Source organism: Corvus cornix, chromosome 3 (assembly GCF_000738735.6).
Source record: "Corvus cornix cornix isolate S_Up_H32 chromosome 3, ASM73873v5, whole genome shotgun sequence".
Taxonomy (NCBI): domain Eukaryota; kingdom Metazoa; phylum Chordata; class Aves; order Passeriformes; family Corvidae; genus Corvus; species Corvus cornix.
In genome coordinates this window covers 60,550,540-60,572,276 of record NC_047056.1, presented here as the reverse complement: position 1 = coordinate 60,572,276, position 21,737 = coordinate 60,550,540, and the positions used below count along the sequence as shown (strand labels likewise).

Here is a 21,737-nt window from a genome sequence, read left to right as displayed (position 1 = left end):
GAAACTGTTTACATCTCAGTAGTTTTTTGTGCCTTTCTGTAACTCATTATCTTAATATATCATCCATGCTTTGGCATTGATTTGATTTTTATTTCCATTCTTTACACATCCACATACATGAAATAAAGCAGCAGCAAATTATGTCTTTAAGGAGAAGGCTGTGGGATTTACCACTTTGCCAAAAGGAAAAAATTACTTCTGCAGTCAGAAAGCATCCCAGGATTTTTTTACCTCTGTGACATAAATGCTTATGTCAGCAAAATATACAGAACCACATAGTGTCAATAAAGAGGTCAGCAGAGTAGTGAGGACTAGCCAAGGCCATTACAAGAAGATTCACTAATTATGCCCTCAGTGTGTGCCTTGCAGAAGCAGAGTAAACTTGCAGAAGTAAAGCGTAGCATGAATGAGGATAGTAGTTGGACTAGGCAGTTCTGATCAAATGAAGAAATTAATATATGGTTCTCTTGGCCTGACTTCATTTGACTTCTGGTAGCTGGCATCAGAAGATTTTTGTCACCAAGAGACAAAGAATTCAGTCTCTGCCTAAGAATTCTACCAGTTTTAAACAAGGCTCAGTTAAGACAGAGCACCTGAATTCTGACCCATAACACCTAACTTCTGACCCATTCTTCCAACTTAAATGTGCGCTTCATAAGACTGTACAAAAATGAAGCATCATCAAAATGCATTATTTTCTTCACATTTCTGTTTAAGCTGAATTTGGTTTCAATTGCATGTCCTTCAGGTTCCTGGGTGTCTGTATATACACAATCTGAATTCCTCATGGAATTTTTCTTTAACTTGTGGTTAAAGTGACTTACACAAAGGTGTTTTCATGTTTTAAGTTAGCTACTCGCAGAGATCATTGCTTCTCTGTGAGTAAGAGATGTTTAGGAATGGACACCAGAACCTACATATTCTTAGTGGATTTATGCTAGAATGTAGAATTAAATAAATATCTGATACACCATATTGCTGTTTAACTGTGGTGAGTAAACTTGGGAGTCATCAGCATTGTATTCTGTTGGTCTGTCAGCTTTTGTCATCTGATACTTGGAGTTACTAAGTTTATTGGATTGACTGTGTTAAGTAGCTGATGCTTTCCCCAGCTCACACAGAGTATTAGTTATATCAAAATATATTGTGGAATGATATACGTAGATTCAAGTTGGTTCTGTGATGGGTGGTGAAGAGACATTAGTTCCTGGTGCTTAACAGAAAAGAAGTGTGAAAGATTGCAGAACTATGCAAGAGCCTGCCACTGGTTTTCTTGCTGTCTTAATTTAACAGTTATTACTGAAATTTTCTAGTAATTTTTTTTCTGCACTCATCGCCATGATGTCCAAGTGTCTATTAAACTATGTAACTTCTGGAGTGGGAATTTTCCCATAAAGGGAATTCAAGAGAATTCTAAAATATCTAATAAATTATTCTGTAGATCTTAAATTTCCTTTACAAAGGGAATCAGAATCAGTACTATCTTTTTTTGGTGTTAATGCTTGAGACACAGAGAGAGGATTCCCTATGTTTACAAGAAGACGAAAGACATTGTCAGATTTTAGTGTTTGAACATTAGGTTTAAACAAATGGTTCATGAGAAGTGTCTTGAGATGGCCTACCCTGGTTTACTTATGTGTGTATGTATATATGTGTGCTTGTTCTTCCCTAACCAAATAAGTAGTGTGTTTCCAGAATAAAAGGTGCCCTTTGACCTCCCTTAATCTCCTATGTCAAGAAAGAAAGGTACATTTTTCTCTTGTTTATTATAAATAATAAAAGACACATTTAGATATTGCAACCTCGGGATAAAAAAAGTACATATGTAAATATATTTAATTTTTTTTTTTAACCTCTAGCCTTTTTCTTCCAAGATAATTTCCATATCTTTTATATAACAGGGCAGGTATTATCTCCATTTTACAGACGTGCAAAAAGAGGTTTAACGTGGGTCTCAGAATAAATCAGTGGTAGAGTTTGAAGCAGAACTTTGATATTTTGCCTTCCAGACATTACTGTGATTGATTCATATGTGTATACTTCATGGCAGAGGAATTTTTAAAAGCTATTTCCATTTCTTTTAACTTAAACCTCACAAAAGTGACAGAAATGGAGGGAAGCAAATCCCATCCTTTATGGAGTGCCACATGAAAGAAATTCATGGGTTTTGTTTTGTCTTTGTTTACAAGCACAATGCTCTAATGCGGAAAAAAAAAGTTATGCTCTTAAAAGCAGGCTTATAGTTAAAATGGAAATGAATAGAACAGTAACATGGAAATTGTGTAAGAAAAATATATATGAAGTTTTTGCTGTTACATTGCCAGTACCTTGTGTTATCTACATCAGGTGGATATGAGTTCATCCAATTAAAACTAGTGGATCTTTTTTTGACCTGAAGGAACACCCCTCAGCTTCCCTACCTTCAGAGCCTCTTTCTCTATGTATTGGCAGATCAGAGGTTTGTCTTACAGATTTTTGGTTCAGATATATAATTTATATCTCTTTGTAATTGCATATTAACATTTTCATAAATAATTCTGCTTGACAAAATTTCCTTTCTCATATGTAAGGCTTTGGTAAATGGATAATTTATTTTATATTTTTGTGCCTGTGTTATTTCAGTGTCTTGTCCATGGGAAAGCCATCTGGCCATTCAGATGTGTCAGTTTTTAGAACCAAAAAGACTGAGACCATAGTAGTTTGTAGCATTAAAAAAAGTGAGAAGATGCAATTGTAATGGGGAAAAGAGTTCCTGTGTTGGTATATAGTCTGGTAAGAACTGAACAAAAGCTTAGGGAAGTGGTTCTTGAGACCTAAATGCTAGAGGAATTTGTTTTAAAACAGACCGTTCCAGTTTTACTTCCCATCCAATTGCAGAGTGATTCTATTGCGAGAAGCTGCTCTTGGCCGTGTGAATCCCAGTAGGAATGGCAGCTGTGGGTAGTGGGGAAGATGGCTTCTGTGGCCAGGACCTAAGTCTGATGTGCACAGAATACGTGCAGTCAGGGTAGTCAGGGACAGATTACAGTCCTCACGTTAAGATTTTCAAAATATACTGCTAGGAAGTTGTACAGTTGTCAACTTCTTTAGTAAAACTTCTTTGGAAGTTACTTTATACATAGTCCCATCAGTTTAACAATCACCTAAAATCAGAGCATTTAAGATAAATTGTAAGGGTATTTACTGTACACAGTCAGTGTCATGAATGTGCATGTAATGGGGGAATTCCAGTGCCCTTCCTTGTGTATTTCAAGGAGAGTATTATAAATAAAATCTCGTAGAGGTGCCTGAGGAGATGGAGCCATACTTTAATAAAAAATAACCTTGGCTTTTTAATACCAGGTCTCCCTTAAATGAGAGGTTCAGGTTCTTGTAGGACTGTCTGTGAAGTTTGGTCTCTCTGCAGGAGCTTCACTGTTTTTCCTTCAGATTACTGTGTTAGGTTTCTTTCAGATGAGAGCACAAGAACTCAAGTCTAGTCTGTGTATAGAGATTATAATCCCATATGGTGCAGTACAATTGCTTGCTCAAGATCAACTGTGTGACAAAAATAGTCAGTAGAATCCAATTAAAATAGGGAAGAAGGATTAGAATGCATATAGATTAAAAGAACAGAAAACTCTAAGATGATGAAATAGTAACATACTACATTTATGTTAGTTTTGTCAAGGCTTGGAGCAAGGTGAATCAAGCATGAGCATCTCACAAGAATCAGCAGAAAATGGAATTGTGATGCATGACAGCAGGGTTACTTTTATTTGGTCTCAACTGCATTGCCACTGCAATTGAGCCATTATTTAAGAAAGGATAAAGACCAGCAATATCATTCTACAGAGAAACTACTACCACAGAAAACCCATCTACCAACCCATGTGCACTATGTCTCTCAGATACTGAATATATGAGAGGTGGGCATGCAGTTGAGTAGAAATCTGTGAGGAATATTTGTGAATAGTTCTAATTTGAGTTGAGTAGTTGGATAAAGATGACCCTAGGGGTTCTTTTGTAATATGAAGAATTAATTGAAATGTGTATTTCTGTTATCCTTCCAATAACTGGATAGCTTCTCTGTTTCTAATGAAAGAAAATTTCCTGTCGCAGGATATTAAACTGATCTCCACTGTCTTAGAAATTTAATTTTTTCCACAAATGGATAAAAACTTATCAATAAGGACACAGTTAGGCATGCTGTAATATTTAAAGGGTAGAAAATATGGTGCTTCTCCCTACTGTTATTCAAAGCCTCCCCAGTTCCTGCTGGTGTGCTGCCTGAGAACTGTAGTAAATTTCAAGTGGCTTTGCCTTGGTCCTAGTCTAGGAACAGCTGAATGCACTGCAAAGATGCCAAGATTACTGTTAATATATTTGCAGCAGAAAAAGATATATTTTATGCTGGGTAATGCTGAATGGAATTATCTGCTGCCTTAAAGTAATAGTTATTTGGAGAGACACTAAGCAGATACAAGGATCAGTGTTTGAAGTTTACAGAGTTAGGACATAGACTGCGTGAAAAGGGCTACTTCACCCCAACCCAACTTTTAAGATTCCCTATGTAATACAAATATGGGAAACATGTAAAATGTAGGTTAAACTACAGTAGTTTATACTGTAGGCATATACTTATATATATTATATAGATATATATATAATATATATATTATATATATTATATATATTTTTATATATATATTATATATAATACTGTAGGTATATACTTATATATTTAGAGTAGGTTATACTTATTAATTCTCCCCTTTAATTACCCTCTAATAGTCCTATCTTTGTGATAAGGGTCCCATACTGAAAATATTTCAACCATGAATCTTTCAGAGGGAATTAATTTGTATATTCTTTTCAGAATCTTCTTTCAACTCCTTTATGTGACACTCAAAGAATGCAGAGTATAATTAATAATTATGTGTAGTGTTAGATTTCATGAAGGTTCAAAGACAGGACTTTTATTATTAGGTTATCCTAGAAGAATGAAGAGACTTGGTACTGATTGCTAACTTTTTTAGGAATTTCACTCTGAGGATTTATGATAGAAATGTAAAAGAAGTTCTCTTAGTCTCAAAATTAGGCATGGGATTTTAAGGAGAGGTTACACTATTAGTGCATAACAAAAGCTGAGATGTGTTTGTAGATACAACTCTGCACTAGTTAGAGAAAGAATTAAATAAGAATCAATGTTCTTTCTTTAGTAGAAAATGCAAACAAAACTTTGGAATTAAAACTTTCAAATGGAGAGATGTGGCTTCAGGCATTTTGTTCTTTGCGGATTCTACAGTGGCCATTGCACAGTTGGAAGCCTTTTCCACAGAAAATTACTCTGAAGAAAACTCTCAGTCTATCCCACTGTGCCTGTAGAAATGATACCAGGTCTACCTTGCAATTTTGTTTTTTGACATTGGAGTGATGGCTTTTGTTGTCCTTCATAAAAGGAGGCGCTTTTTTTCCCCCCCAGGGTGTAAGGAGAAGATTACAGTCTTTGTATTCTTAGTAACCAGAGTTATGTGTTCCCACCCAGATTTATTGTGTAAAAGTTTCCAATCATCTTTCCTCACTTTGGGAACAGCCTTTGACTTGTTTCTTAGGAGTTTTCTCTGTTACACAACTTTTTGTCTCGCTGCTAAATGTGCTTATTGCTGTTCCATTTTCAGCCTGGATTCCCTCTGTGTTCTACTGCTCCCACTTCACCTATTGCCTTTCTTACTCTGTGCCCTGATGAGAGGAATACAGTGCATCTCCATGTGTCACTACCCACGCCCTTGGACATGTAGTGCTCCTTGTCTTCCTGCTTTCCCTCTTCAGGTGTTGTGGCTTTCAAACGCAGAAGGGCTGCCAAAACTCGTGTTCTCTTGATCACCCTTTCCTCTGCATTTAGGATTCAGATACATCTGCTGAGTGTTCTTTTATCCTTTTGTCTTATAAAAGTGTCTCTCTCTTACTTCTTCCTTTCAGGATCTTCCTGATTTTAACCCTTTCTCTCTTGACAATGTCTGTGTCTATCTCCTTAATTCTCTTTGTCCATAAAAGGAGCTTCTGCCCCACCATCTGCTCCGTCTCATGTATCAAAATCCCCCCAGTTCTGCATAAAAGGAGCACTGCATTTCACTGCTACCTATCTGCAATATTAGGTTTCCTGCCTATTTCAGCTCTCAGTACCCATTCTAAATTCCTCCCCTTTTCCAGATTTTCACTGATCAAGAAATCATTCTCTTCAATTTTATGTCTCAGTAACTAGACTCCATGGAGCAGATAATCAAGTGTATCACTGTTACTTGGAAAGCATTAGTAGGTGCCTTTATCATCCAGCTCTGTTGGTTGTGAATTTAGACAATTCCAAGCAGTTAAACCTGTCACTCTTCTAACCTATCTAGCTCTGATTTTTTGGGCCTCTCCTTCCATTCCTCTTTCCCAGGCCAACTGATTCAGAGAGCACTTAAGTTTTAGAATTAGTTTTAAATATTACAGCCAATTACTGCAGCTATGCTTGTGAGTGTTACCGACGTGGTAAGTCTGCAAAGACCTGACATTTCAAATGTATTTTTTTTGTATGGATGCCGACCAGCTATATCTTATCAATACTGTTGCTAGAAGTCTCATCGTATAGTGTGGAACTCTGGGTTTTCAGGGGACAGTTCTTGCAGAATCAGAAGGTGTTGAAGGTCTCCATGAATGGAGCAGTCTGTTGCCTGAATGACTGAAAGAAACTTCTGTTAATCAGAAAAAGCTGCATAAAAAGCTGTTGCTATGCATAAATGTGGGGGACACGAAAACTGTGAGGGGAGGGGGGAATTTTGCTAACTTTCCGAACAGTGAGAACAGCCAAAGGAAAACCCAAGAGATGTGCGTTTGATTTGTATTTCTGAAAAACAAACTGTTTGTTTCCAGCTGAGAGTCCATTGCTAAAACCTTTAATCATGCAAATAAATGTCATATTAGTGACAGTCGTACCACTGAAGCTTGTTAAAATCGTGTTGGAAGACCTGAAGAATTCCTTTCCTTGATGTGTCATCCCATGCATTTTTAAAGCAATGTGCAGGGATTCATCTGCATGCAGTTCTGAGTGATTTTAATGGAACGTAAAGATGTGACATCTGTGATGGCTCTGAGTCTACTTTTTAAAGAAGAAAAGGAGGGTTTCCACTCTGAGTCTACTTTTTAAAGAAGAAAAGGAGGGTTTCCACTAATACAGATAGGCACAGCTTTAACAGAGAAATATTAAGAGATATTGATATAATTTAATTTTTGTGAATGATAAAGTATATGTAGGGATGTTCAAACTGGCTTACATTCTAAGCCAGATGTCTTTGGCAGTTACAAGCAGAAATTGTATACCAGGTTGCACATTTTCTGTCTAATTCTAAAGCATGGTACGTTGTCACTGGTTTGTTGACAGCCATCTGCTCAGACCTCATTTGATCTTTCCATTAAGTCACAGTTCAAGTAAGGGGACAAAATATACAGAAGGCAGGGAAATTATTTGTCAGTTTTTCTCATGGAAAAATAACTATTCTTGAATATTCTTTCTCACAAAATATGTATTAAAATATATTGGAATCATGCACGTATTCTAGTCTCTTCATGAAATGGGAAGAATTTTAAACATACTACTGTGACTACAGATACAGACACACTGTCTGTTGTATTTGCATATCTGTATATATTACATATGTATAATTTACAAATATATGAATACAGTACTACAGCTCTTACATATATTTAGGAGCCCTTTTGTAGCAAAGTCTCTGGTGAACAAATTTACGTGACACACAAGAACTATTTCAATGTACTAGAACAAAAGAATACTGTAAAACTGACAAAGAATGTTCACAATATTCTTTCATATTCCCATATGTAACTGGACAGTTTCTTGATTCAATGCGTAATATTAATATTACTACACAAATACACAATTTAAGTTTTCAATTTATTGGCTTCTTTTGTTATTTGCAGTATTTCTCAATACAAGTTTCTTAATGAATTAGTTACTCAGCTAACTCATGGTCAGAATACTGTCTGTATGGAAATGAAACAGGTAACCTGTCCTGTTCTATGGAAAGCTGGGAGTCTAAGACATTAAAAATATATTTTGCTTTCTGCCTTGATACTGTAATCACTGAAGGCCTTGATCTTGCTACTTTTGCTTACATGCATTAAAATTGACCAGATAAAAGGTGTGTGGCCTTACAGTATAATCTGAGAAGAGCAAATTATTTCTCCTTTTAATAGGATATGGTGTAGCATGGGTATAAGTAACACATTCATGTAAAATGGTAAATCTGAATGGTACATGTAGCTAAAATGATGCTTCTAGGACCACATGGATTTTTGGAGGACAGTTTGTGATTAGCCAACCTGCTAGACTTCTATGATGAGGTAACATACTTGGTGGATGAAAGGAGAAGAGTAGGTGTTATTTATCTTAGTTTTATTAAGGCTTTTGATGCTGTCTTGGTAACATCCTCAAAGAAAAGCTGATGAAATATGGGTCAGATAAGTGGACAGCAAGGTAGATTAAAAACGGAATGGATAGGTCTGAATGGTTGTGGCACAAAGTCCACCTGGAGGCAGGCCATTAGTGCTCACTAGGCAGGCACTTGTGGCCATTGCTGGGGCCTATAGTAACATCTTTGTTAATGAGCAGGGTGATGGGGCAGAGCACACCCTTGCAGACAGAGGTTTGCAGGCAATACAGAATTGGACAGAGTGGTTGATATGCCAGAGGGCTGTGCCAGAAGAGCACTGGCAGGCTGGAGAAACAGACCAATCTTACGAAGCTCGGCAAAAGGAAATGCAACGTCCAGCATGTGGGGAGGGACAGGCCCATGCAGCAGTACAAACTGGAGCCAAATGGCTGGAAAACAGCTTTGCAGAGGAGGACCTGGGTGTCCTAGTGGACAAGCTGAGCATGAGCCAGCAATGCGGCAAAAAAAAGCAAATGAGGTGCATTACTTAGAGTGTCCACAGCAGATTGAGGGAGGTGATCATTCCCTGTCAGCTCAGCAGTGATAAGAGCACACCTGCAGAACGGAGTCCTGCTCTGGGCTCCTCAGTACAAGAGAGATATGGGCATGTTGGAGCAAGTCCAGGGTAATGGCTGGAAAGGTGATTAAGGAATTGTCTGTCCTATAAGTAGGGGCTGAGAGGGCTGGGGTTGCTTTGTTTTGAGACATGTCAAAGAGATTTTATCAACATGTGTAAGTATGTGTCAAGGGGTGATACAGAAAACACATCCAAACTTTTTTTTCAGTGGTACCCAGTGACAGGGCAAAAGGTAAGGAGCACAAATCAGTATACAGGAAATTCCATTTAAACAGAAGAAAACTCTTCTTTTACTGTAAGTGTCGTCAAACAGTGGAGTATATTGCCCAGAGGGGCTGTGGAGCCTGCATACTTCAGGATACTAAAAGCTCAGCTCCACAGTCCTGGGCCACCTGCTCCCATGACCCTACTTGAGCAGGGTTTTGGGCTAGATATGAGGCTTTTCAGCCTCAGTGATTCTCTAATCCTCTGAAGACAGTTCTTAAGAACTCTGCATCGAAATTGCTAATTGGTGATCTCACATTTTACCAGGATATGTTGAAAATTTATAATCCTTATCAGTATGTGTTTGTAAAGCATTACAGCAGAATAGTGAGAAGTAAATCAGTTCAAAGAATGAAAATTGAACTTCATGTTTATTCAAGCTCATCAGTTGAAACACTTTATTTTAATCTGAATCCTCAGGGTAAGTGTAAGTGCACAGAATCTCTTACATATGGTAAGATCAGTTTTTCCATTTACTCTTTGGTTTCATGAAGTTAGACTGAGTTTGGATTTTTTTTTGTCAGTTAGGTGATAATGAATAGATGGATGAGTTTTATTAGCCTCCGTAAGACGGCTTTTGTTTCCTCTTGTAGAAGAACGCAGCATACGTTTCAGTCTTTCTGTTTAAGTTGACACTATTGAAGACTCAAGGGCACAGTAACTAATTCTGACTTTTCTGTGTGGTTTCAATGGCCATTGATTTTGAAGTTATTGCAAAAGTAGTAATATGCTTCATATTCTTTAGTGTCCGAGACAATGCATAGCAGAGATGTTTTTCATAAAGCAAAAGATTTGTCAAGACAAAAAAGTCATCAGTAAATTGCATCTGGAGGCTCTGATTTTCCCAGGCTCTATCCTACCTTTAAGAAATTCTGATTTAGTTTTTTTTCCATTTTTCATGCTTTTTTTTCTTTTGTCCTTCAGTGATGGGATAGACAAATCATACAGATCTATGTCTCATCCTCTGTTTGCAAATGAGAGAAGTGCATGAGTGTGTGTCCTCTTAATATGGAGACCCTGGTATTCAGTCATGGGAACGGAATAAAAATGGACATTTTTAGCCATGACCTGCAGTTTGGGGAAATTGTAAATGGTTGTGTGCTATCTAAGAACAGAAGATGTGATTTGGGAGAATTCCTGTTTGCAGAAATTTGTTGTCTCTCAGAGGTTGTTTCACTTTTTCTTGTTAGGCCTGCTTGGCTGCCCAGGACCATACTACTGCATTGCAAAGGTTTTAATGAAGATCATGTGGTTAAAAAATAAAAGGAAATAACTGTAAAGAGTGCACTGCTGCTTGCTTCTTCATGCATAGTGTACCCTTTCTACAGATAGGGTATTTGTACAACTGGGATTTTGCCCTTCAAAATTTTTGCCAGAATACAGATGGAATACATTTGAAAATCAGTGGGTGTCTGACTCCGGCTGGGCATGTAAATACCTTTGAAAATGAGATGTCCATTAAGTCTTTGTGCTTTGGATTTTTGATTCAGTGGGAGTTCTGCCATGGATGTCAAGGAGACGGGATTTCACCTGTGTCTTTCCTGTTCTCCTTTGCAAAACAGCCTTTGTGACAGCTCTGGGAAAGAAAGGAAATTCATTACAAAGCAAGGAGGATGCTTATATATTACATACAATAGAATATTGGGGTAATCCAGTAGCAATTTTTTCACTCAGTCTTCAATCTGTAAAACTGACCAAGTTTTGCTGTTAAAAATCAGCAAAGTGCCTACAGATTTTCAATGCTCTGAGCTGCAGAGAGGCAAAGTAGTATTACTTAGATAATCAGTATGTCCTCCTTCAGCTGTGTCTGTTACTTTGTACGTATTCTAGTTAGCTTTGCTATCAAGCTTCTTCAGGTCAGTGTTTCATACTCTGCCTTTTGTGTTGAAGATAAATATGCAGGAGGGTGTATGTAATGCTGCTTATAATACATAGAGAAAATCACTTCTAAGTAAAAGCAAGCCATCTCTAGCACCAAACATCAAAAACTATTTTTCTACTTCCTTTGGAAGGAAAAAAGGCTGACTACTGAACAGTACTGTGCACAGTGATTTGGGGCAACTGACATAAATGGGTACTGAAACATTTTTTTTCCATTTTGTTTTCCTCTGGACAAATGGTCCTAGTGTCAATTTTTTTTTCAGTCTGTGTGCTCTGTTGTGTCTGGACAGCTATTTCTTCAAATTGGGTTTATTTTCTAGTTGTATAAAAGTATTCGTCTACATTGTGGATAGAATGCATTAAGTTACTCCCTGTCGTGCACAGCTGGAAGCAATTCAGTGCTGCAACATTTTGTTTTGTTTTGTCCCAGTTTTTTCTCCCCACTGTGTTCCCACAGCCTAGCATAGCTCTGCACTGCAGCAGACAAGTCTCTCTTTTTCCAGTGACACTTCTTAGAACATCGGAAATTGACATATTCTCTTTTGTCTTTTTAGTACAAATTCAGTGGCAAACAGCTCTGCTTGACTGCATGAACATTTCAAAGTGCTCTATAGACGAGGAAGATTGGCTTGAAAAGTTAGACATATTTAGGCAGGCTGTTTTGTTTGCTTCTTTGAAGAGACTAGGGATATTTTGAGAAGATTGAAGGAAGTATGCAGTGCCAAATACGGGTCTGTTTAGAGGGGAGAAGAGGAATATGCAGGTCTTAACAGAGCTTTATTTGAAGGAGAAAAACATTTTCTCTGTTCTAATGCTTTAATAAGACACAAAGAAATCCCAGAGCTGGTAAACCAAAGTTTGTCTTCTATCTTGGAAGTACTTTAAAAAACCTATTAAAAATCAATACTGATTTTTTAAAGTTAACATTTTGTTTGTGTGTGCAGGCACTGCAATTATTTATATTAATTTTACCCTGGGTAAAATGAGATGCTGATCTTATCGCTGTGTAATCAAATCACAATATAGACTTTAAATAATACTGAATGCAAATTTTAGTGTGCCAATAATTTTCTGTCAAAAAGAAGGGTTACAGGCTCTATGAGTATCTATGCAGTGGTCTTTCTTCCAGTTTTCTTCTCTCTTCCCAGTCTCCCCTACTCAGAGTTCCTTCCTTCGTCTCCATGCAAAGATCTCTGCTGCTGTCTTCCATCTCCTATCAACCACCTGTGGTAGTTCCTTCTTTCTCATTTAAGATGTCTGCTGTTTCCTCCATGCAGTAGCAGAAGTCTAACAGAGGTTATAGTCTTGGTTCCTTGCTTGTATTTCAGTTGTAGTGCTCCAGTAATTCTAGTGAAACTTTTCCCACTGGTTGCTCTGTAGGTGTGGGATGGTGATGTGATTGTAACGGGATTTACAGTTCTCCATGGGTTATGTGAAGGGAAAGAAAGAAAAATGTGTCAGAAGTGGTGAATGGTGGGAACACTAATGTCAGGGTAATTATTTTGTTTACATTCATATCTGTCTCCTGTAGCCCTCCTTTGCTGTAGCTGCTTCTTGATAAATTTTAAAAGTGTGTTACTCCAGTGACTATCCCCACTTCATAATGAACCTGTAATCACCATTCGGCAGCTGGAGATGCAGTTAATATCTTTGATTTCCCTCTAGAATCCCTCCATCCTCTCTCAGCTGGGGAAATCAACTCAGTGGGCTCTGAAGGTCAACCAAACAGTGCTGTTTCAAAGGGGAGTGAGAATGAGACTGAATTCAGCAGCTGACAGCCTTTATGAAAATGTCTTGTACCTGCTACTTGTGTAGCTCATCTGCTTCTGCTGATCTCCACTATTGCAGTAAAGCATGTGGAAAATCTGTCAGTTTGGCAGGGAAGTAGGTAATAGGGCATGACAAAACAGGGCAGGGTGCCAGGTAGGTTTTATTCCACTGATACTCATGGAGCTTATATGAGCTGAAGGTTGGTGGGAAGTCATGAAAAGTAGATAAAAGAAAACACATGAAGCTGGTCTGGTTTTTTTCCTTTATGCAGTGAAATAAGGAAAACATACGAAAATTAATTAGGTAACGCTGCTTTGCAGAAAACTTCAAGGAAATTGCCAGGCTCAAGAGAATGTTCTACAGAGATTCTATAGAATAAGATCCATTCTATAGAATAGATAGCCATTGAGGAGACCTCTATGGGTGCAAGGTAATAATGGGAAATAGTATAAAGGAAAAGGGCTGCTGAAAGAATTGAATATTGGCAAAAATATTGCAGTTTCATTAGCAATACCACACAAAATTAAGGTTATAGTTCCTGTTCCGTTTTGGATGAACCTTTATGTTGGGATGTCTATGCTACCAGCCTTAGTAAGAAAAAACTAAAGATACCTATCAGTGGCAATATTGAGGAAAAATGTGAAAGAGGAAGAGTACAGTGAAGTCTCCCTGGGTAAACCCCTGCAGCAGCTACTGATTCAGGGATGTTCTGAACTGACAACTGAACCCAAGCCATTCATGTTTAACAGCTCCAGATGAACCCTTGTTGTGTGTATTAATCTAATCGGATTTTAATCCATTCTTGCCTTTGGAATAAAAATATTTTATTATATAATTTATTCATCTAGTCTAGAATTTAATTGCTATCATACTGAAAGGCAGTTCCAGTTATAAACAGGAATAAAGTCCCAATCAGTGAAGAAAACTCCTGTCTGATAAGCTGACTCTGCATCTTCAATTTGTGGTAGAAGGATAGCTAAACTTATCATTTTCACTCCAAGGATTTACTCACTAAAGCCATTTATGATTTTGTATGCAGTAACATAATCTTATGCATTTCCCCATCAGTTTGTTTTCCAGTAGAAAACTCATAGCCTATTTATATCTACATTCAGAAGCTGTTCCACAGCTGTGATCTTGTCACTTTTTTTTTTTTAATTTTTAGCTCCACCATATCCTTTTGGAGATGAGAGGTAAGGAAAACCATACAGTATTTGAGTAATCAGTACAGATGGATTCATGCAATAATGTAATGACTTTTTTTTCTATTCCTTGAGTTAATATTTTCACTGAAATATCAGTAATAACTCTTTCAGGACTGCTAATAGCTAGTGCAGAGGCAATCATGTTTTCCCCCTGTGTATTAATTTCCATTCCTTGATTTCAGATACCATTTTACTGCCTAGACAAACCATTCTGTGAAATTTTTTCTACCACTCTGTAGTCTGTACTTATTTTAATTTTCCTCTATAATTTTTATCATCAATAAGCAGTCATCTTACTTATTATCCTCTTTTCTAAGTTACTTATGTAGCTGTTGGAACAAAATAGGATTCAGCAAAGATTGCTGTGGTTTTCCACTGCTATTCTCCATTTTTCATTCTGACCTCATGAAAGGTCATTCCTTCATATGTTACGATGGCTTACATCCTTTAATGGCCTTTGTGGAATCTTGTGAAAGTCTGTTTGCTAGTCTGAATGTGTTGAACTCAGTGAATCACTGATGTGCTTGCCAGTGTCTCCAGAGAATTTTAGTATTGATAAGGGATGACTCATGAGGCATCTGCAAAAAAACCACAGGTCCCAAGCAGCCACTATTTTTACCTTTAAGATAGATGTGCTATGATCCAGGACCCATTATAAAAAACGATAATGTAGTTGGTACCTCGATACCACACCTACTTAACCAGAACAGTGGCTGCGTAAAACTTGAGTACATAGGAGCCTGTATGCAAGAGAATCCTGCTGATTTGCTGCTTTTCCTTTTTTCTGTTGAAAATACATGCTAAACTTACCATCACTAATTGTCTGGTGACTTGAGGAGCGTGCTTGATTACCTGTGCATTGTACACAACTTTAAATGATTTGATTAATTTCTGTGTTATTTGCCTTATAGTTTAATCACCTCTCAACCCTAAACAAACTTACTATTGGGTTTCCATGCTCTAAAATCTTCATTGAATGTGTTCCATGCTTAAAAACCAAAGTGCAAAGCGGAAAGATGACCATGCCCATTTCACAGGGAGAATATGATACTCTTTTTCTCTTCACACAGCAGCAGTCCTTTGAAAACCAGAAATTGAACCCAAGTTGCTAAAAGCACTACCTAATTAAAAGCCAGTATTTTCTACCTATTTCCTCCATGTAGTTGTTAGAATTTTGTTATTTTTTAACAGATATAAATGCATGCTAATAAGTTTCTTGCCAGTGACACAAAGGAGGGAAAAGATTGATGTATCTGGCAGCAGTTGAAGGGAGTAGAATTTTTCTGCTTGCACTTGAGTTACACTAAATAGTGATAATGTGTTTGTGACTCAGAGGCATTTTATCCAGTCTTTGCACTGGAGCAAATGTTTAAAAAAGGCGTTTGGCAATAAAGAAGAACAGCTCTTTGTCATTTTAGCAGATCATATTTTTGGAAGTGTTTGATAGGAGGAAGCCCATAGAATTCAAGGTGAGATTGATGACAGCAAACTTTAAAAATAATAGGGAAATTGAATTCATGATGTACAAAACTAGTACATCGGTTTTAAAATATTTCTTGTGTATGATTATTGTAATGAAAACAAGGCAGAAAAAATTACCTGTGCTAGCTAGAGATCTCTTGCTATTTTTCCTGGGGATTTATGATTGGAAGATGAATTTCTAAGATGTGAATCTCAGAAAATGTGACCATATATTAGCATCATAAACATACACATTTTTATTTCATATTCAAAAGGCCTAGCTAAAAGTTTTAAGACAATGGTTTCATCTTCTGTGTTGCTAGAATGTCATGCCTCTGTTGTGAAAATATATATATATATATGTAACTTCTAGAAATCGATATGAATAATATTGCTTTCTCCATTCTATCAGGCTTGCACATCCAATGCTCTTTTAAAGCAAAGCCTTATTTTGGGCTGCACAAAGGAATATTATAGAATCATAGAATATCTTGAGTTGGAAGAGACCCATAAGGCCTATTGAGCCCAATCCCCTGCTCCCTGGAAATAAAGATTATTCAAAGAATTTCAAATATGTAGTTGTTAATTATAACTTGTTAAAACCCTGAGGGTGAGGGTCAATTGCAAAGGTGAAGTGCTGGCTGTAATGGGCATCTTCTGCTCTCTGCCTGCCACTCCGAGCCTGTGGAGAATTCAGTGTGGAGCACCTCTGTGAGGTACTGGCATCTTGACGTGGGCTCTTCAGGGAAGCACCCAATACTTGTTTTGTTGCCTATGTTTGTACTAATTATAGGCAAGGCTCTTTTGGTAGCTTTGCCTTAAGCTGCTCTGCATATTAAAGAGGTGACCCAAGGGTGAAGTTATATTCTAATAAATGAGTTTCTTAAGTATTCTTCGTTTATTTGCCTATCTTACATTTAAAGTTTGTGTTAAAACTTAGAACAAGGTATGATTTGTGATAGACATAGAATAGGTAATATTTTTATAGCTGTGTGAATCTGGAGGCTTTTTGGTTGCTCTCTTACAGCTCGTTTTTGAAGGATTTATTCTCTTGATGCCATGTACTGCAATTCTTGGCATGTAGGATCATTCTGTCCTTTGTACAAGGTTCACTTTTGAGGGCTTAAAATACTTAGCTGCAAACCAAATGCCAGACTCTTTGTTAACAGTAAATGATTAGTGGCTTCTACACTATTAACTTTGTACAGCCTAAAAAGAGAATAATGAGGCTGTCAGTCAACATAGGAAGTTCCACAGCTATTAATTCGTCTACTCTGCTAATGCTTATACAGATTTTTACCATTTGGTCCCATCACAGAAGGCAGAAAATATCACTGAGTGCAGTGAATAAAAATACATGAACAACTGTATAGATTTTAAAGTGTCATGAAAATGAGCTTTAATCTATACAGAAGGAGCAATCTACATGATCAATGAAGTCTCAAGTATTGATTGACTGTACAAATTGGACAGGCTAGTAACTAATTGGCTCTCTTGCTCAAGCAGTGTATTTACACATGGTTTTAAAGTGAGTGTGAGAGTCACTAAGTCACAGTGTCAAAGGACAGCTGTACCATGACCAGCCACGCTTGGTAATTAAATGGCACGCAGGTTAATTGCAGAGACAAGCAGGAGACTGCTATTAAAGGACTGAAAGGAGTCAGTTGAAGAGTGTTGTCCATTTGTAGAGGACAAAAAGAAATGCCATTATAAAGGGAGTTTTATCAGAGTACAATAATGACCAATTCAGTTTTTATTAAAGCCTTATTTTAAGGTTATAATAGTATAATAGGGTTGGAAGTTGAATGAATTGCAAGAGTGAGTTTTGGGCCAGTTGAAATTGTCATAAAATGAATCCAAAAATGATCCCATGCATCCATACATCAGCCTTTTTTTTGTTTAGTTGGTTGGTTTAGGTTGGATTTTTTTTGTTTAACCTGTAGCCATGGCAAATTTGCTTTTGAAGGTGCAAAACTGATTGATTTAATGTGAGGGGCAGTAATGTATGCATTCAACACAGTCTATCAGTTTGTCTCCATGGATCAATTTTATTACAGCTCAAAGGTTTTGATCAGTACTTAGTGGAAAGGAGAGTAACCCACCTTAATGAATGTTCTTCATATGGTTTATAATCTTTATAGCTTACTGCTACATATAACTTGGCTCAGCAGAGCACTCAGATGTGCTTAAATGCTGTGCTGAATGAGAATTATAATACCTCACTCAGCATGTGCACCTGGAAAAATAACAATAGTACTACCATAAAAGATACGATGTCGTATATGTTATTTTCTTCTTGAGGAAAGGGAAACATGACATATGCTATTCATGTGTCTGGATGAATTACCCAGCTGCTCTGATGACAAAGGTGTCTGTGAGGTCCTAAGCAGAACGGTAATACAGTGTAAAGCAAGTGCTGCAGTCTGTGAAGGAAAAGCTTTTCCATGGAGATGTAAGCAGAAAAAGAATGATAAAGAGTTTTCATGGGTACTTTGTGTATGATGTCGCTGTGGCCAACTGGGTAGGAACACAAGGTTTGATTGTGAAAAATAAAATTTTATGATGCTTTGTATGTTTCTGTACTTTCTCCTTTGGTGTCCTGCTGTTGTTCATGTATAACCAGAAGGTACCAATTTGAATTTTGGAAGAATGGGGAGAAACCCATCAGTATATAATGGCTTTATTCTGATGTCTAAATTCTGGATGCACATCCAAAGTTTTTCTTTATTACTTCCATAGCTGTTGTAAACGAAAGCTTTTGTTTTAGTATTGTAACAGTTGTTACATTAATTCATGATTATTCTGCTAAATTCACCTTGGTTTTGCCTCTATTGCTTTTGTTTATGATTTTATTTTATTTTGTTTGCAGGACTGTTTCCTGCAGTGCTGAACCTGGCTAGTAATGCTCTCATCACAACCAATGCTACCTGTGGAGAAAAGGGGCGGGAAATGTACTGCAAACTCGTTGAACATGTACCTGGACAGCCTGAAAGGAACCCTCAGTGCCGCATTTGTGATCAAAGGAGCAGGCTCCAACATCGTATGTGTGCCATTTTCGTTTTGTTCCGAAGGGTGTAGATATCAGGGAGCAAAACAGTAGTTTACCAGCCCAATTCCTGTGAAATGTGTGTCTCTTTTTAAATCAGGTTAACCATCTCTTCCAAAGGTATTTCAAAATCTGTATCTGATATGGATACTCCTCCCACAGAACTTTCTGATTCAGGTACTGAAAAGCAGAGCACCTGAATTCAGATTTTGAAATATTAAGTATCTACAGCTGTTGCTGAATTATTTTGATATACACTAACTGTGAATAAAAAACAGATAACTGACTTTTACCTGCATACCTACATGTGGAATTTGAACATTTTGGCCAATCTAAGCAATATCTGAAATTCCAGTAAATTCAGTTCCACCGAGCCAGAAAAAATAAGATAAAGTAATGGAGCACTGCATGGTTTAATGCTTAGTTTTTCATATTAAAATTGATTTTTGCTAACACTGCTTTCTTAAAGATTACCTGGAAGCAAAATCAGTTTTCAAGTATGAATTTGTTATCATCTACTTCAGACATGGCTGTTTCTGGTAGTTGGGAAGATGAGAACTAAGAAAATTTTTTAGTCAAGTTGTACAAGTTTAATTTCGTGTAACCTTGCAGTGAAAGACATGAACAGTTTTAACATTATTAGATTTTCATGGGTATATTGGCACTGTAGATGGTAGAGGGTGTAGGGATACTTAAGACAGCCTTTAGTGGAATAGGTAAAATGTTGGAAGAAGCACAGACACAGAAGCATGAAGACAATTTTTTTTTTCCAGTTGTGTCCCATAAAACTTAGATACATTTATACCTCATGACATTTAAGCATGTGCTTAAAACCACAGGACAAAAGGAAAAAAAAAAAAGGATGACATTTAATCTGTCTGCTAGTTCTGGACAGGATGAGCTATCTGCGGCTGTAGCTTTCCAGACAGAAGCTTGTTTGGATGCTCCTTAGAAACTTCCTCCCATGGCCACACTTTCTTGTGTGGCTCACTCATTACATCACTCAAAACAAAGTGTTTTTCTAATAGCTAATCTGCATCTCCTTGCAGAAATTCATGTTACCTATTTCCTGAGTTCAGTCAATACAAGAAATGGATTATTCTCTTTTTCTTAAAAAAAAAAAAATTAATTAATTAAGTGTTGATGGTATTGATCTATCTAGTTTCTACACTAAGCTGTCTCTTTTCTTTCCTTTTCCTCATAGGTTTTATCTTCTAGAACTCTAACTGCATGAGCTGCAGTTCTTTGGAATTCTCTTTAGAGGCTTTCATATTTGTAAAAATTCACCTGAGCTCTTACTAGCTCTAAACAGAGATCCAGGTTTGCTTCAGAATAAGCATATGTTCCCATTCACATGTTTTACTTTGATATTTCTGCTTTCTAATGGTGAAACACCACTGAGAGGACAGTTAGTTGTCATTTGCAAACCTCAGATGCTTTCTTTTCCTGCTGAATTGCTCCTCATCTTATATTTGCGAAGCTATTTATAATTGTCCCAGTGTAGACTACTTAATTTATATGAAGACAGTTGCAACCAATTTTTTTTCCAGATTGTTTTCCAAGTTTCAATGTCTTTTTTAACTGCAGAAAATGCCACCTTCTGAGGGAAGGTCATATGATTCTTTAGCAATAGATACATCCAATTACCTTATAGCAGTGTGTTTCACTCAGAGAAGAATTCGGTTTTTGGAAGCATTCTGACTGGCAGAGAGACTTTCCTATTTTATAGGTGGGAATTTAGAGACACATGCACATTACACAATTTTTTTTCCTATATGAAGTTTGCTTAATTCAAAAATCAAACCTAAACCGGAGATACTGCTTTGTCTATGATGCCAGACAATGTACACAAACATGTGTGTATCCAAAAAACCCATCAGAATGTTTTATATCTATGTTTCCCCTTGTTTCTACACTCTTCTGAACTTGCATCTGCCCAACTTCATAATATCTGGTCTTTTGTTGTCAATCATACCTCATTTTAAGGTCTTTAAATGTTCATTTGGCAAAGGGAAGTGCCTTGTTTAAACAGAGATGGCTTGTTAATAGGAGAACCATATAATATAACGAGACTTTAAAGGATCCCCCTGGAATGTGTCAGTCTGGAGTGCCTCCCCTTAATTACTGTAGTAGGAAATGAACACAAATTCCCTGGTTAATCACATGTGAGTCCAAATTAAAGTGCACAGTTTGATGGGCTCACTCTCAAAGTTCTCCCTCTTGCCATCCATCAGGGAGATTGGTCCTTGAACTGCATTGGCAATCCAGTCCTTTTTACAAATATTGTATTTTCCCCCCTTACCTTTTAAATAAGCAAAACATGCCAGCAATTAATCAATTTTCCAAGTAATTATGATTAAACTTTCATAATGGTGATTACAGTTAATTGTTGATTCATCTCCCAATCCTCCTTCTGATGATTTACCTTTATATCAATTTCATCTGAAGAGACTTAGATCAAAATTTCCAATTAGACAGCTTCTGTCACAATCACCAAGGAGCCCTGGATTTGATTTACAGCTGATTTTTGCTACCACTCAGTTAAAGCCAAAATTTGAGAAAATGATTGGAGCTGTGGTACTGACAGCATGTAAAGCATAGGGTGTGCTTTGCTTTTCTCTTCAACATAAAGCTACTAATAGCTTTATCAGTTGTAGTACCAGAATTCTAACTTGCAAATGTTGCTGCCCACTAATGCCATTGAATAATCTAATAATTAAATGAAATTTTTGGCATTTTCAATATTGAGGATTTATGCCTTCACTCACTCCCACAAAGCACTTGAATTGTGTCTTTAAATATGTTCAGGCATTCTGACTTCCCTTCATGAGCTAGGACTCCTGTCCTCCACAGGTGGTTGATATATCAAAAAAACAGAGATACAAAGACTATCAGTCTGGCTGGTTGATTAAAGTAATAATTAAAATAATAAGTAAACTTATCAGTTCATAAATCAATTACTTACAATTCTAGGCCCAGAATACGAATCATATTCCAGTTTTATACCAAGAAAACCTGACAGTTTAGAAAGTCATCCTTAATAAGAGGGATAAGGTTTTCTC

General features: G+C 37.0%; 1 protein-coding gene across 2 annotated transcripts in view; it reads left to right on the top strand.

The window, feature by feature from the left end:
* The window catches only part of LAMA2 (laminin subunit alpha 2), a 345,535-nt gene that overhangs the window by 63,348 nt on the left and 260,450 nt on the right, over nt 1–21,737 (top strand). For both annotated transcript variants that reach the window (XM_039568097.1, XM_039568096.1), the window contains exon 2: nt 18,499–18,669. In XM_039568097.1, the coding sequence (XP_039424031.1) occupies nt 18,499–18,669 (171 nt within the window). The remainder of the gene's footprint in view (nt 1–18,498; nt 18,670–21,737) is intronic.